The sequence below is a fragment of the Aulonocara sp. 'chitande type north' Nkhata Bay genome, linkage group LG4, assembly GCF_057382095.1.
Source record: "Aulonocara sp. 'chitande type north' Nkhata Bay isolate Kocher_YH1m ecotype deep benthic linkage group LG4, A_spYH_male_GT1.1, whole genome shotgun sequence".
Lineage (NCBI taxonomy): Eukaryota > Metazoa > Chordata > Actinopteri > Cichliformes > Cichlidae > Aulonocara > Aulonocara sp. 'chitande type north' Nkhata Bay.
Genome location: NC_141347.1, coordinates 21,605,257 through 21,619,507, shown reverse-complemented (window position 1 = coordinate 21,619,507; position 14,251 = coordinate 21,605,257). Strand labels below are relative to the sequence as shown.

The 14,251-nt window shown below is 39.7% G+C and overlaps 2 protein-coding genes across 3 annotated transcripts; both read right to left on the bottom strand.

Annotated features, from left to right (window-relative positions):
- Nucleotides 1-719: 719 nt before the first annotated feature.
- gid4 (GID complex subunit 4 homolog) lies at nucleotides 720-8,046 on the bottom strand. Its single transcript, XM_086289098.1, has 6 exons — nucleotides 7,661-8,046; nucleotides 7,169-7,228; nucleotides 6,253-6,360; nucleotides 5,487-5,588; nucleotides 5,260-5,390; nucleotides 720-2,222 (listed from the first exon to the last, which is right to left on the bottom strand). Exons 1-6 carry the CDS (start codon nucleotides 7,883-7,885, stop codon nucleotides 2,159-2,161), a joined length of 690 nt encoding a protein of 229 aa, XP_086145224.1. The 5' UTR covers nucleotides 7,886-8,046; the 3' UTR covers nucleotides 720-2,158.
- Nucleotides 8,047-8,064: 18 nt separating this feature from the next.
- drc3 (dynein regulatory complex subunit 3) lies at nucleotides 8,065-14,042 on the bottom strand. 2 transcript variants are annotated; one of them, XM_086289095.1, is made up of 13 exons: nucleotides 13,785-14,042; nucleotides 13,575-13,691; nucleotides 13,297-13,463; nucleotides 13,067-13,213; nucleotides 12,753-12,836; nucleotides 12,474-12,593; nucleotides 12,275-12,387; nucleotides 11,995-12,169; nucleotides 11,767-11,898; nucleotides 11,531-11,601; nucleotides 11,151-11,274; nucleotides 10,693-10,824; nucleotides 8,065-10,230 (listed from the first exon to the last, which is right to left on the bottom strand). In XM_086289095.1, exons 1-13 carry the CDS (start codon nucleotides 13,942-13,944, stop codon nucleotides 10,135-10,137), a joined length of 1,638 nt encoding a protein of 545 aa, XP_086145221.1. In that variant the 5' UTR covers nucleotides 13,945-14,042; the 3' UTR covers nucleotides 8,065-10,134. The 2 variants fall into 2 exon arrangements, with proteins under 2 accessions (XP_086145221.1, XP_086145222.1); XM_086289096.1 differs by lacking the exon at nucleotides 12,753-12,836 and having other exon boundaries at nucleotides 8,067-10,230; nucleotides 13,785-14,040.
- Between the last annotated feature and the right edge of the window lie 209 nt (nucleotides 14,043-14,251).

Genomic DNA, 14,251 nt, shown 5'->3' with positions numbered 1-14,251 from the left:
TAAATTTACCCTACCGCCTACTGGTGTTGGCCAGAGGGGCCGATGGCGCGATATGGCAGCCTCGCTTCTGTCAGTCTGCCCCAGGGCAGCTGTGGCTACAACCGTAGCTGCCTCCACCAGTGTGTGAATGTGAGAGTGAATGAATAGTGGCATTGTAAAGCGCTTTGGGTGCCTTGAAAAGCGCTATATAAATCCAATATATTATTATTATTAAATTACTTACGAGTTTAATTTGTCAGCAACTTTCTGCCAGCCCTCTCTCCTTGCTTTTGCAGCCTTTGCAGTGTTCCCTTGCGTTCTGATTAAACTCTGAAACTCCTGAAATCCCTCACTCAGTTCTTGCTCTGCTGCCGAAAAATACCGAGCCGAGCGCGCTCCTTCGACATTTTCGCCGACCAATCAGAGGGTTGCCGATCAATGTTTCTACTATCGATGCGTAGCCCCTTTTACGACACCCAGTGATGTCACATTACTGCGTCCAGCTGTACTAATCGTCAACGGAAGGTGTGTTCGGAGAACCGGATTAGCGAGCTCACGGTTAGCGCGATGGTTTGATCTTGGATGTAGTGAGCGACGTACGAAGAACGGGCCCATGGTCACAAGAGAAAAGCAGTTTGGTTTGTGTGGTCAGCTACTGCTAGCTGCTGTTACATGTGATTCAGAATGTACCAAGTAATTGCTGTTATTATAAAACACTCTTTAAAGAGCAGCCAACCATACAAACATGTATCAAAGTTATTTATTTCTCCTCACAGCAGAGTTAGAATACACCATCTTTCATAAAACTTAATTACAGACTCCAAAATAAACATTTCTTCTACATTGCACATTTTACAGTTTTTTGTTAATCATGTAACAAGAGTCATTAGGATAGTAATATCTGCGATCTCCTCGCTTGAGTTAAAAGACTGTAGTGTGAATAGCATTCGCACATCAACTTATACCCGAGGTCTGACCTTTAGCTTAGCCAGATAACACACAGTTTCTCTCATATGATTAAATGTTCATGATTTCAAATAAAGCAACATTAAACTAGTCACCCATCTTAAAAACAACAGGAGCTTTACAGTTAAAATTGTAAGGCAGCAGGTTTTTCCTAAAGCATCAAAGGTGGTTTTATTCTTTTTCCATCAAGCTTTCACAACCACACACAGGTGCTTTTAAACATTATAGCAACACATTATTTGATTCTCCAATTTGTTACACTGCAGTCAGAGCTCTGCGTTCATTGTCTTGTGTTCAATCTGAAGTTTTCCAAACTCTTCCCAGAAATATTTTACTTGGCACAAACCCCCCAAAAAACTTTCAATCTCAACTAGATTATGAGTCACTGGTTACAGTTGCTGTGCTTCAGGTTGATGGTTAGTATAATTAACCCCCCCCCCCTTACATTTTACTCCTGATTTAAAATAAATAAATCTCCCTTAAACAGAAGTGATCTGAAAATTAAAATAAAAACTAAAATTAAGTGGTGTAAGAAATTCGACCCATTATTAATCTTTGGCTTGCATAGATAAACACTTTACAAAGTTGAGATGATTTTTCAAAAAGCTGCAGCTTTTTACAAACAAGGTTTTCACTCATTTCCAGCTCATCCATATCAGGATTACTAAAATACATATTGCCTGAACATTACAGCAGCATACCATCCCTGATCATATAGAACCTGCATAAAAGCTCTCATGCATCTCTGCTTGTTGCGCGTCTAACTCGTTAATCATCACAGGTCCTCAAAGATTTTGTATCTTTCAAATAAGATAAATATATTAAGCTTTACTCTTTTTCCCCCCCAACTCTTAAAAGCAACACTTTGTCTTAACAGAAACAAATGGAGGAAATCTGTTTTGAACTACTGAGGAATTTTTTTTTTTTTTTTTTTTTTTACAAGTGCAGGAAAAACAAACAAAACCAGAAAACAAATTTCAATCTGCCGCAGCAACTGTGAGAAAATTCCACGTCTCACAGATCTTCCTTATGGTTCTTCATCTGTGCCTTCTTTCTAGCAGTCCAGCAGAAGAGTGTCTGACCAGCTGTGTTTTTCCTTGCCAGTGAGGAAAATGGGTCACCTCCATTCTTGGCATTAAAGGATTCTCCATCCCGTTTAAGCACAGGGCAGCATGAACCTTCTTTTGTCACTCCACATCCCTGCGCAGCCACGTCACCGAAATTCGTAAATAGGCATACTGTGCTCTCGAATATGGTTCAGGCTTAAAGACTGGTACCTGCAGGAAATAAGTTGGAAAAACAAAACCAATCATGAGACATGTGTTCATGTGAAAAACTGCAAACTTAAAGTAACCGGCGCTACTTGGGTACTTTAAGACTCAGAAAACAAAGTTTTTGCAAATGGCGCAGATTCAGTTTTAATTTGAAAAAGTAAACTGGCAAAGAGAGAGACACTTCTGGAAACATTCCTGATAGGATCTCATCTGCTGCAATAATTAAGCCAAACATTGTGCACATTATACCACAATGTATCAGCGTTTAAGAATTTCGCCTGTAAAATGGCAGCTATGCCCTAAACATCAAGCATGGTTTGGGTAAAGAATCATACAGTGATCATTGTCTGCATGTTTGACTAAATTCTTTCTAAACCTGTAGGAGGAGGAGTCATTTTTGTCAATTGTGGGTGACTGATGCCTTGGGATGGAATAAGCCCATCAGTCCTTCGGCTGACTGAGTTAATAGTACAAATGGCAATTTTTATTTATATAGCACATTTAATTCTAAGTACAGTAAATGTGCTTCACACAGAGAGATTAGAAACATTACAACTTGTGCAGGTTTTACAATGCTTTCAGGCAGTAACATGAGTGAAATGACAGCAATATGAGGCCATAACAAGTTATAGAAAAGAATACAAAGGACTGTTGAAAGCAATTTAAAACTTAAGGAAACATGAGGAAATATTATTACCTTCAGGAATTATATCAATGTTGTGTGAGTACACCTATTCAAATTGGGATGACTCCCTCTAGTGATACATAATAACCCTGATACTGTTCCAATTTATTCCCACTTTGCACCACCTCCCAATTTATATTTTTCTGCTATTATAGCCACCATATAGTCCTGGCTTACTTTCAGTAGCAAAGCATTTATTACCACTGCTACTCTTCTCCTTTACAATCCCAATACCAAAAAACTTGTACAAATGAATAAAAACAAACAGTGATTTGTAAATTTCAGAACAAAATGTTTGAACTGCACAAGTGTAACACTTAAATACTTTAACTCATTTTGAAGTTGATGTAACAACATGTCTGAAAAGTTCATCTAAGAGAGGCAAAGTTTCCCAGAAGCAAGGATGGTTGGAGCTTAGCAATCGACAGGAAACCGCATCTAGAAACTATTGAACAAATTCAGAAAAACGTTTCATAACACAGAATTGTGAAGACTGAATATCTGATTTACAGTATCATATCAAAGACTGAGAATCTGAAGAAATCAGCACACAAGACTAAAAATCATCAATTCATTTGTTTCTGCTTCTCTAATTCAGATTCAGATTGTGTTGAAGGTCAAGGAAATTGAAATACCTTTTGAAAAATAAGAAAGCTGGTCCTTATGACAAAAAAGGATTGACCACCTTGTTGTTGGCAATACTCTAACAAGCCAGCATCTCTCTGGTATATGAGTGCATTAGTGCCTATAATTGGCAGCTTGTACATCTGGAACAAGCACGATCAGTAGGGATGGGTACCGGTGTCCGGTGCCATGATGGCACTGGTTCTGACATAAACGGTAGTAACCAGACCGAAAAGCAGCGCACATTTCGGTGCTTTATTTCGGTGCTTTTTTTTCCTGAGCTGTGATACACTTTAGATTCTAGCCAATCATTTTACGTTTCCGAGGATAGTAGGCGGGGCCAGGTACGTACGTTCTGTTAGAGCAGAGCTACAGATTAAAAATGTCCAAGGCGAAGCGGTCAAAAGTCTGGCTGTACTTCATAGCAAAATATGCAAACTCAGCAGCCTGCAACAAGTGCTTTAAGCTGATACTGTGATACTGTCAAAGGAGGTAACACCTCGAATCTGATGAAACACCTGGCGACGCATAGCGTTTTTTTTAAAAGCCCAGAAATGCGCCGTATTTGATAGCTTGCTGCGAGACCTCACACCGAGCGCATCTACTGCGGGCGGGTTGCCTGTTATGCAACATCCCCCAAAAACACGAAGAGGAGAGTCCTGGCCCCTAGCCCTGCCAGTGTAGCAGAAATGATGACGGATGATGGTGGCAGCAGCCGTTCTTCTCTGCGTGAGTAGCTAATTTACGTTGAGTAGGCTAACCACGTTATTACATTAATGCATGTAAGGTGAACTAGCAAACATCATCATAGCTACATGCGGCTGTCTTCTTGTTTGATGGCAGATACTCCCTTCACCCTGGCTAAAAAGGCTAAAATGACCAAAGAAAAAGTGGAAAACAGTTAAACATGAGAGGTTTAGGACAAAGTTTGTGTTTTTTCCATTGTTTAAGCACTGCTTCCAGCCAAGAGTGATACCATATATGCCCCATAGCTGCAGAAAAGGCTAACATTGTTATCTTTTTACAAAAAACAGCTGAACATGAGAGGCTTTTGGACCAATTTTGTGTTCTCCATTCTTTAAGCACCGGTTTGAGCACCGGCACCGTTTCAAAAGTACCGATTTGGCACCGGTATCGGCTAAAACCTAAACGATACCCATCCCTAACGATCAGTGCTAAAAGGTATATGCGGGTTTTAGAACATATCCTCTCATCCATAAGTCTTTTCTCCCCACAGGAGGCCTTCAATATTTCAGCAAGACAATGCTAAACCATATACTGCATCAATTACAGCAGCATGGCTTCATAGTTGAAGAGTCCAGGTGCTGAACTGCCTGCCTGCAGTCCAGACCTTTCACCAACTAAAAACATTTGGCACATAGTGAAACAAAACGTACAACAAAGCCAACTCGGGCAGCTACAATTCTATGAAGACGAAAGCCCAGCAGCTGAACTTGTCTGTTCCAGGTAGTTTATAGAAGATTAAGAAAATAGGAGGCTACACATTGGTAAACACAGCCCTTTCTCAACTTTTGAGACGCGTTTCTGGCGTCAAATTACAAATGAGTTAATATTTTTCTTAAAATGGTACATTTGATCGTTTTATTTGTACTACTATGAATAAAAGTTTACGATTTGCAAAATTTTACACAACATTCCAACAAACACATGGATGCAAAGTCACGCGGCTGAGGTGCATGTGTGAAAACTGTTTTAATGATTAGTAATTACCACTCTGAGCTCCGATGATAATAGTAACCCTCAATAGTGGCTGTGGACTTCTGGAAGCAGATGTAGTAGAAACCTGCAAAGGAGGCACCACTGATATCTTTGATCGTGTGGTCTGGAACTAGAAACTGCTCCTGAATGCACAACAAGAGCGGAGGTTAAAGTCTGACCCCAAGCTGAGAACATGCACAAATTAATTTCACAGCTAAAATGAATGACAGAGTGCCAACCTTCCACCTCATGAAGATATAGTCACTGTTTTCCAGTGCATCATAGTCAAAGTCATCAGAGTTGAAGTTCCTGGCATATTTGCAAAAAGCCTTAAACTTGCTCTGGTGACAAAACAGAAGAGCAGGAAATAAATACCAACATCTGCAACAGATCTTCTGACAGTAACCATTTGGATATAAAAGAGTTGGTAAACAGGTGTCAGCAATCACATTAATTAAAGCACTGCATCATTAGTAACACCTGTGCTACTCATACTCCTTAATATCAGGTCAAAAAACAAAAAAACAAAACTGTTGTGAAATAGGCTTTGTTTGATTCCCCTACTTTATCTTCTGCCATGTAGAAGATAAAGTAGGGGATAAAGTAACGATAAAGTTAAATAACACAATAGGTGTTATTTAACACCCATTGTTAGCTGAAAAATCAGGAATGGCGAAGCAATGACCTCCACACACAACATTAGGAAAGGCTTTCCTGAAAGACATGAGGACACAAACTGCCCTCAAACTGGTTAGATAAGGAGCTGTGGCGACTTTAACTGTGCCCTTTTGAGAAAAAGCTGTGTCATGGTATCCAGTTTTCCAAGCTAGAGAAAACTGACACATGTCCAAAAACTTAAAAATCAATGATGAAGAAAACTAAAAGCACATTGTTCGTTCACATGTACTTTAATGATCAAGTACTACTTCTTTGATCATTGTAAAATTATTAACAGCACTTCCTGCAGCAGTTAAAATCAGTAAATTAAAAATCAGCAGGACTTACCCAGTGTTTTTTATCCACATCCTCATCCGCATCCCACTTTCTAGTTAAAAATGGCCTCTTCCGGCTGATCATTTCTCCAGCGAAGAACGTTGTTAGAGTCGGATACTCCTGCCAGACACAGAATGAATTAGGAGGGAAAGATAAAACGGGACTGTTCGCAACGTGATTTGGTACTCGTTTTAAAACTGCATTTATCCTGCACTGTGCAAACAGCCTATTCAAATGTCCAGATTTCCTGTGATTTACATGTTGATGGGCAGGGCTTAAGCTTCAGGATCAGCAGAATAGATGTAGTGCATTATTCCTTTTCATCTGGCTGCTTTCACAATTTCTTAAAATATGGTACTGTATAACATATAAAAATAATAAAGCAGCATTAAGAGGAATGCTCCCTTGCTTTAATTTTCTCATGGATACCAGGTGAGCTTTAATACAACTCCTTCACTCACAACCTGACTTCTCTTCTTTCACTCACTCTGCCAAAGCTGAACTTTAACCCAAGATCCCCCTGACCTTTTTGCTTCCATATGTTACATAATGTAATGGGTATACAGCTGACACTTGAGCTTAAGCATGTGTGGTTAGCCCTAAAGGCCTCACATCTAGCCAAATCTACTTTGCTTAAGTTGAATGAATGGGATTGTTCTAGGGAAAGTTTTAAAAAAAGAGGAGTTGGTTGATGCAACCAAGCTGGCCATTATTTAACTAAAGTTAAACTTGGCTCTTCTTTTACTCATAAGTTGATTGATTACATTTTTAAGATTTTTTGCTTTTGAAGTGGAAACGTTGTGAACCACTGGTCTAATGTACTCTGTCACATTGCAGTCTGCTTAAAGCGAGTGGAAACCAGTCAGTGGAACGACTTCAAAAGAATAAAGGTCAGTCTTACTACTCATGATGTAGCTGGGAGACTTACCTCAGTCAGGCCATTGATTTTCAGGTAGCCACACAAATACGAGTCCTCTACAGTCACATGCTGAGAAAGACAGAACACATATTTTACTGATGGTTCCACATGACGAGCACAAAATCCTTCATGGTAACAAGAAAACTGTCTGTAAGTTGGTGGGAAAGCTCACCGAGATGGGAAATATTATATTAGCTGTGTCAACACCAGCTGCTATATTAATACTGCAATTTAGGTAGCTTTGAGGGGGGGGGTTAAACGTCAACTTGTCTGTGAAACATCGGTTTTTAAAGCCAAGTTGTCCCAAATTCAAACTCCAAAAGAAGACATAAGGTCATTAAGCTAGCTCAAAATTTGCTCAACATGTAGGAAAAGCAACAAAAAACAAAAAATGAGCTAATGAAGCTAACATCTGGAAAGATAGCAAGTTAGCAACTATGGATGCACAGAGTCTACTCATATGCAGACTTTGTATATAACTATACAGGACCACAAAATTACCTGCAAGACCACCTCAACGTCGTACGAGTTGCCTTTACTCTTCTGGTATCCACGAAACTGTGCGCCGCTGTACAGAAGCGAGGTGGCCACCCCCGGCTGGTGGGTGTTGATCGGGGCAGGGGGGACGAGAGAGGCCGAGGATGGGCAGGCCGATCGGGTGGTGCCGCGGTACTCTGCTCGGACAGGCATGACGAGCGATAAGGTGCCACCGTCAGCAACCGTCATGAGCTTTGTCACCGGGAACACCGCAGTTGCAGAGAGAAAAAGTGGGTGCTGAGACAGGAGGGCCTGTCAGCTACGTAAATTCTCAGAGCTCCAAAACTTCGCTCAAATGAAAACCTAGTCCGAGAACTCGCTTCTGCCAAACGCCTCTTCCCTGAATTTGATTGGCTGGGAACTGGCGCGCGGCTGCTTCAGCTGGATTCTTATTGGAAAAGGCACCGAAAGTTGTTCTGGGTATTGTATTCAAATCTCACGCAGTTCAAGATTTTTTTCTTTTAACAGTAGCTTTATTTATACACTTTAACACAGACAGCGACCAACTCACGTTTGCATGATTTAGTGCTGAAGTGCTGAAATCACACATAGAATCATACAATATTTTAGAAAGTGTTGAGATCAATTAAGGTTAATTCACAGCAGTTCAATTACATAATTAGGTAAACAAAAGAGCAGAATGGTCAACGGCTCACCAATCTGGAAAAAAACAGTGTATACAAATTGTGTAACAATTTCAGTTCCATAACATGCAATTGTAAATACTAAATATCTCTTCATCTACAGCACATAAAATCATCAAAAGATTCATAGAAAATCTCTGCCTAAGAGACAAGGCTCAAAATCACTGCATTACACACAGGTGCTATTCTAGTGCATGGACTCAGGAACGCTTCCCAAAAAACATAATTTGCTGTACCGTCCACAAATACAGGTTAAACATCCATGATGGAAAAAAGAAGACACGTTATTCACATACACCACTGTCTTTTCTAGACTAATGCTCATTTACAGTGCTGTGAAAAACTATTTTCCTCCTTTCTGATTTATACCAATATATTAGTTTATTCATGCCAACAGTCAAACATGGTGGTGGTAGTGTGGATGGTCTGGGGCAGCTTGTGGCCATGATGTCTTCATCAGTACATTTGGTTCTATGTAAAAAAAAATGTCCACTTGGGTGTTTCCTAAGTCAGGAATATCAGTGGATGATGTAGGGTGGTGGGAAGAAATGGGGCAGGGGTAGGGGTGGGGGTCAGGGGGATGAAAGCAAGAGATGTTTGCAAACAGTCTCTGACAAAAAAATAACATCAACAAACAAACTTGTGAATACATTACTGCATTGCACACTGACCAAAATTTTCCACGTGTGGGACTAATAAAGGTTTATCTTATCTTACATTTTTCCTCTTCCAATGCTTTCCAGGCTTCCTGTAATTTGATCTCTATATTTTCAACATTCTTTGTATTTTGCATTGCCTTTGCTGTCTCTTGCATTTTTTTCTCCTTCTTAAGTGCTTTTTGAGCTTCTAACAATGCCTTCTTTACATTTTCAGTCTCATTTCTTGCCTCCTGTTTACCCCCTTTTCTTCCTCAAGTGTTTTCTGGACATTCAATAACTCCTTCTTTAGCTGTTCAGCTTCCTTCTTTGCATTCTCCAGTTCGTTTGTTGCCTCCTGCCTTTTACTTTTCTCCTCTTCAAGCGCTTTAAGGACTTCCTGTAATTCTTTCTTGGCATTTTCCGCTTCCCGTTTTGTGTTTTGAAGTTTCTTTTTTGCCATCTGTGTTACACTTTTCTCCTCTTCAAATACTTTCTGCACTTCCAACAGTTGTTTTGTATTTTTGCTTGCTGCTTTCTCCTTTTCTTCCCTTTCTGTGCTTTCTTGACATTCAGCACTTCCCGCTTTGCACTTATAACTTTCTTCTCTTTATTTTCTATTCAATTTCTTTGACCTACGACCTCCACTTTTCACTTCTTCAAGGGCTTTTGGATTTTAAGATTCCTTGTTTACTCTCCACCGTTTTGCTTATCTTTCCTTGGTCGTTTTGGCCTTTTCACCAATAAATGAATCTTTTACAGAGAAATTCAGGGCAATTGATGTTGTCTTATCTGAATTTGTTTGTAGTGAACTGCAGTTTTCTTTGTTGTGAGCAGAGGTGGTTGTATAGATGCCTTTCCTTCCCCCAAAGGGGATTTGTGTCTCTGCCTGGAACTGAACCAGCAACCTTTCATTTGCAGAACGAGTGTGCAAGTACATCACAGAGCCACTGTGATAAATACACACACACAAAACAGAGAAATCAGAAAGGGGTTAAATACTTTTTCACAGCACAGTAGCTCATGCCCCGAGTATAGGTTCTTGCTCTGTATCTTTTTTTCTCTTTTAGCGATAGTGTTTGAACCCTCATTTGTGAATACAACTGTATTCACTGACAGTGGTTTTTGAAGTGTTCTTGAGGCCACCAAGTGGTTTCCACTATATCAACTCCTCCAGCTGCTCCCTCAAATTATCCACATATCTGTGGATGTCTGAGATGTTCATGCGGTTCCGCTTCAGTTCCTCATCTCGTATCTGTAAAAAGCAACAAAGCCATCAAACAAATAAATAGTCTTTGATCAAAGAAATATTAAAATAGAGTGCAAAGGTCTTGAGTCCCCCTCTCATTTCTTTATATTTTGCTAAGAAAATGGGAAATGCATGCAGTGATTTATTGAAAGGCGTAAAAAACAACTGGAAAACAAAGCAGAGCCTGAAAATCAGTATTTATTATGTCCACCTTTATTCTTCAACAGTTTGAACTCTCTTAGTCGTAGTTTTCAGGAATAGTTGAAGGACATTCAAATCTCTTCTTTGGATTCTGTTCTCTCAAGAAACACTATTGGAAATCCTACAGAACTACTGCTCAAGATCACTTAAAAAATACAAAAAGATTTGGTTACTTGGAAGCAACATATAAAGAAATGACGGTAAGTACAAGATTTATATGTCGACTTTACATTAGACTGTTTGTTTAATGTAATTTCAGTTCTCTACCCCCTTAATGAGGGCCTCCTTCCAGGCACTGATGCCTGTAGTCAGCTGAGTCTCTCGGTCATTGATCTTCAGGAGGTGGTTATTGTGGGCTGTGGCCAGTGCATCTATCACTGCATCTCTGTCTTCAAACAGCTAAAATATAAAACATAGGAGTGACAGAATGAGGCCTTGATACTGTTAGCGCACCATGTTTTAAGCTCACCTGAAGAAATATATTATACTTGATCTGGAACTGAAAAAAATATAATGCAGTTTTTGTATTTTCTTTGATTCTTTTTCTTTTTTCACTCTTTGAAAACTACACGCAATGATCTGCACCCTCTATTCATGCACAGTTATCTGTTAGATTAACAAAGACCAGAACAGAGACAGAAACTTGCAGGGGTTTTTTTTTCAGCCATATATTTGTAACCATATATTTTGTAATACCAGTTTGGCTTATAAAGGACGACACTGACCATTATAACATCATCTGGCAAGTCCTCCTTCCGGGCGTCTCTGGCCACTGTCTGCAAGATTTTAGCAGCAACTATTTGCATCTTCTGATAATAGTCATCTTCAAGATCTCGACAGTGGGAGAACGTATTGTTTTGTTAAAGAAATCACTCACACAGGAAAACATCTGTTTGATTAAACCCCATTAAACCCTCATTTGTGCTACGACACTCTGGTGAGTTGATGAACCACTTTCTTCTGCTTATCCAGTTTAAGGTTGCAGGGACAGGTCACCAGTGAGTTGGAGTGCTCATGACTATATAATTACTAGCATACAGTAATGAGTGTTTTTAGAATGTTTTTGAGGCAGTTCTGTTATTTTCCTGTAAAAAAAAAAGGATATATCCCCTGTGCGATTTCACTGAAGTGTCTAACCATGTCTGAGATTCTGCTCTCAAAAGTTTTGATCTTCTCCTAAAATGACCAAGCAGCATCACTTTGATTAAATGTGAAACACAGACATACAGTCTCATGACATATCAAGTATTTTAACATAATTTATAAAATAAGAAATTTCATGAGATTTCATTGAGATATTTTACAAATTATACAAGTGTACAAACTCTAGCATACACTAACCTCCATCTCGCTGACCAGCTGAAACTCCAGTGTCATGAGGTTTTTACAGAGCCGGTTAATTTCACCATTGCAGTGGTCAATCTTGACTTTGCGTACCTCTGGGTCTGATAACTGCTGCAACTCTTCTGTCCGCTTTAAAGGAGAAAACACAAAATATCATCTCATGCTGAGTCACTGCATTCATGTAAATCACTGTGCACACGGAAAAGGCGATTGCTCCCTGCTTGCCTCTTTGTGTTCATGATTAAACTTTGCTAACATCTGCGACGCCTTCTCCTGGCAGTCTGTCACAGCCTTTTCTTGGCAACTGAAGAAAGACTTCACCTCTGTCTCCCTTCGTTTGTGCTCAGCCAAGCCCCTTTCAAATAACTGTGTACACAGCTCCCCCATTTGGTGCTCAAATGTAAGTGCAAGGTCAAGGAACCAAAAGGAATGATTGGTTTAGCCTGTACTATGACAATAATAACAATGCACGCATGGATCAGGAAACCAGGATGATAAAAGATATCTTTGAATCAGAGAATCCACTCCTGGTGCACAGTGCAGTGTTTGTGCTTTTGGATCATCTTTAAACATGGTCTTAAACAGAGAAGAGCCATTAAGGAACTCCACAAAGGCATCCTTCACAAAAAACAACAAAAAAGAAAACATAAGTGTCAGACTGTATGTATACAAATCAACAGATGAGTCACAAAAAAAGATAGTACTCGGTGTAATTTTAGCTCAGCTTCGTGTCTTTGTCGAGCCTCATCAGCCTGGTGTAGCTCCAGCTCTTCAAGTCTCATTTTCTCAAGGACATAGTGATATTTGATAGATGCTTCCTTTCTCTGTACGTACACAGAAATAAAATTTTGTTACTCTGCATCAACCAGCAATTCATAAATGCACATGAGGATGACTTTCAAACAAGCTTGGGTACAGTCAGCTTTACTGTTACATCTGTCTCCCTCTCATTCACACACATACTCTGTTTTGCTTCTGCTGACCTTCCTTCTTCTCTCTAGCACACCTCCATTTCTCCAGACTCTCTTCCACCTGCTCGCTACTCTCACTACGGATCCCATTTTCATCTGCAAACATCGTAGTCAACCTGTCCATCACCACTGCAAACAAAAAGGGGCTCAGGTGTAATCCTATCCCCATCTTGAACTAATGTGTCACTCCTTCTGCACACCTCACCACTGTCTCACTGTCCTCATACATGTCCTAGGCTTGGGTATACTCATACTCTGTAAATGTGTATGTAAATGCTACTTTAAAGGTAAGCGCAGAACAAAATGTAGATTGGGTTTGCACTTACTGTCTTCTGGTCAAGTATTCTGGAGTCTAGGAACATCAGCTTTGGAAAGTAGGCAGCGATGAAAAATCTGTAATCACCCTCGTTTAGGAAAGGATTTCCAAACAGGTTGAACGCTGCCAGGTTCTTGAACTTCCTGAGGTAGAGCACCTTTGAAATGCATTAGGTTAATTAAACAGTATCACATGAATGTTTCCCCATACTTGCATGGCAAATGCAGAAACGTTTCTTACATTATCCAACTGCCCAATTAGGTTGTTTGAAATGAAGAAGTGAGTTAGGTTCTCAAGTGTGTCCATATTTTCAATGACAGAGATTTTGTTGTTGGATAGATTCAGCACTTCAAGCTTCTGCACACACTCCAGACCCTCTATTTTCTCAATCTGGTTGAATGACAGATCTGAGGGACACATTCGAAATGACTCTCATCATTACCAGTAGATTCTGAGCTGATATAAGATGGCAGTGCCTACACATCATTTGGTCAACAAGAACAAACTTTGTATCTTACTAAGCCACGTCAGATTAATCAGATGGTCCAGTCCCTGGATCTTTTCTATAGCATTGTTATTTAACTCAAGTTTGGACAAAGATGAGAAGTCCCATAAGTGATCAATCCTCAGGATGTCTGAAAATGTATAAAAAAGCATCCTCTCACTCAAACAAAATCAGCATGCTAAACATTGCTACATTCCTCATCACCTTCATGATTTCCCCTTACTTTTGTACTCCAGTCTTAATTTCTGGACTTCATTAAAGTGGATTTGGCTCGTATCTGGAAAACGCAGGATGTGATCTGGTTTAAACTGTTCATGCACAGCATGCTGCAGGATCTCTTTGTCCATCGACGTGGGCTCAGAGATAATATATTCCGAGCTCATGCTGCTGTTTTGTGACCGGAGACAGACTTGGCATCACTTTACACTCTGATAAAAAAAGAAAAAAGAAAAATATGTCATTAAAAACAAACAAAACTTAAGAAACCAGGAAGGGGGTAAATGCTTTTTCACATCATTGTATGCAAATTTGAGGATATTGCTCTGAATATACTGCCAAACACCGTCATTGGCTCTCTAAGAAATAAATAAATGAATTTAGCCAAAGCCAAACCTAACTACTGCTGTTTTTGTCACCGTAAAACGCTTAAAAATACAGAAAACCAGCTGGTGTTATCGATAAATTCAGTAT

Excerpts from the sequence above, each read along its gene's own strand:
- gid4 (XM_086289098.1), bottom strand. The coding sequence starts at position 7,885 with ATGACGGTTGCTGACGGTGGCACCTTATCGCTCGTCATGCCTGTCCGA. Across the intron at positions 5,391-5,486 it reads ATATCTTCATGAGGTGGAAG|GAGCAGTTTCTAGTTCCAGA; the intron begins GTTGGCACTCTG and ends TTGTGCATTCAG. Across the intron at positions 2,223-5,259 it reads TATCATCGGAGCTCAGAGTG|GTACCAGTCTTTAAGCCTGA; the intron begins GTAATTACTAAT and ends TATTTCCTGCAG.
- drc3 (XM_086289095.1), bottom strand. The coding sequence starts at position 13,944 with ATGAGCTCGGAATATATTATCTCTGAGCCCACGTCGATGGACAAAGAG. Across the intron at positions 11,275-11,530 it reads AGTGAAATCGCACAGGGGAT|GTTCTCCCACTGTCGAGATC; the intron begins ATATCCTTTTTT and ends ACAAAACAATAC. Across the intron at positions 10,231-10,692 it reads AGGAGGCCCTCATTAAGGGG|ATACGAGATGAGGAACTGAA; the intron begins GTAGAGAACTGA and ends TGCTTTTTACAG.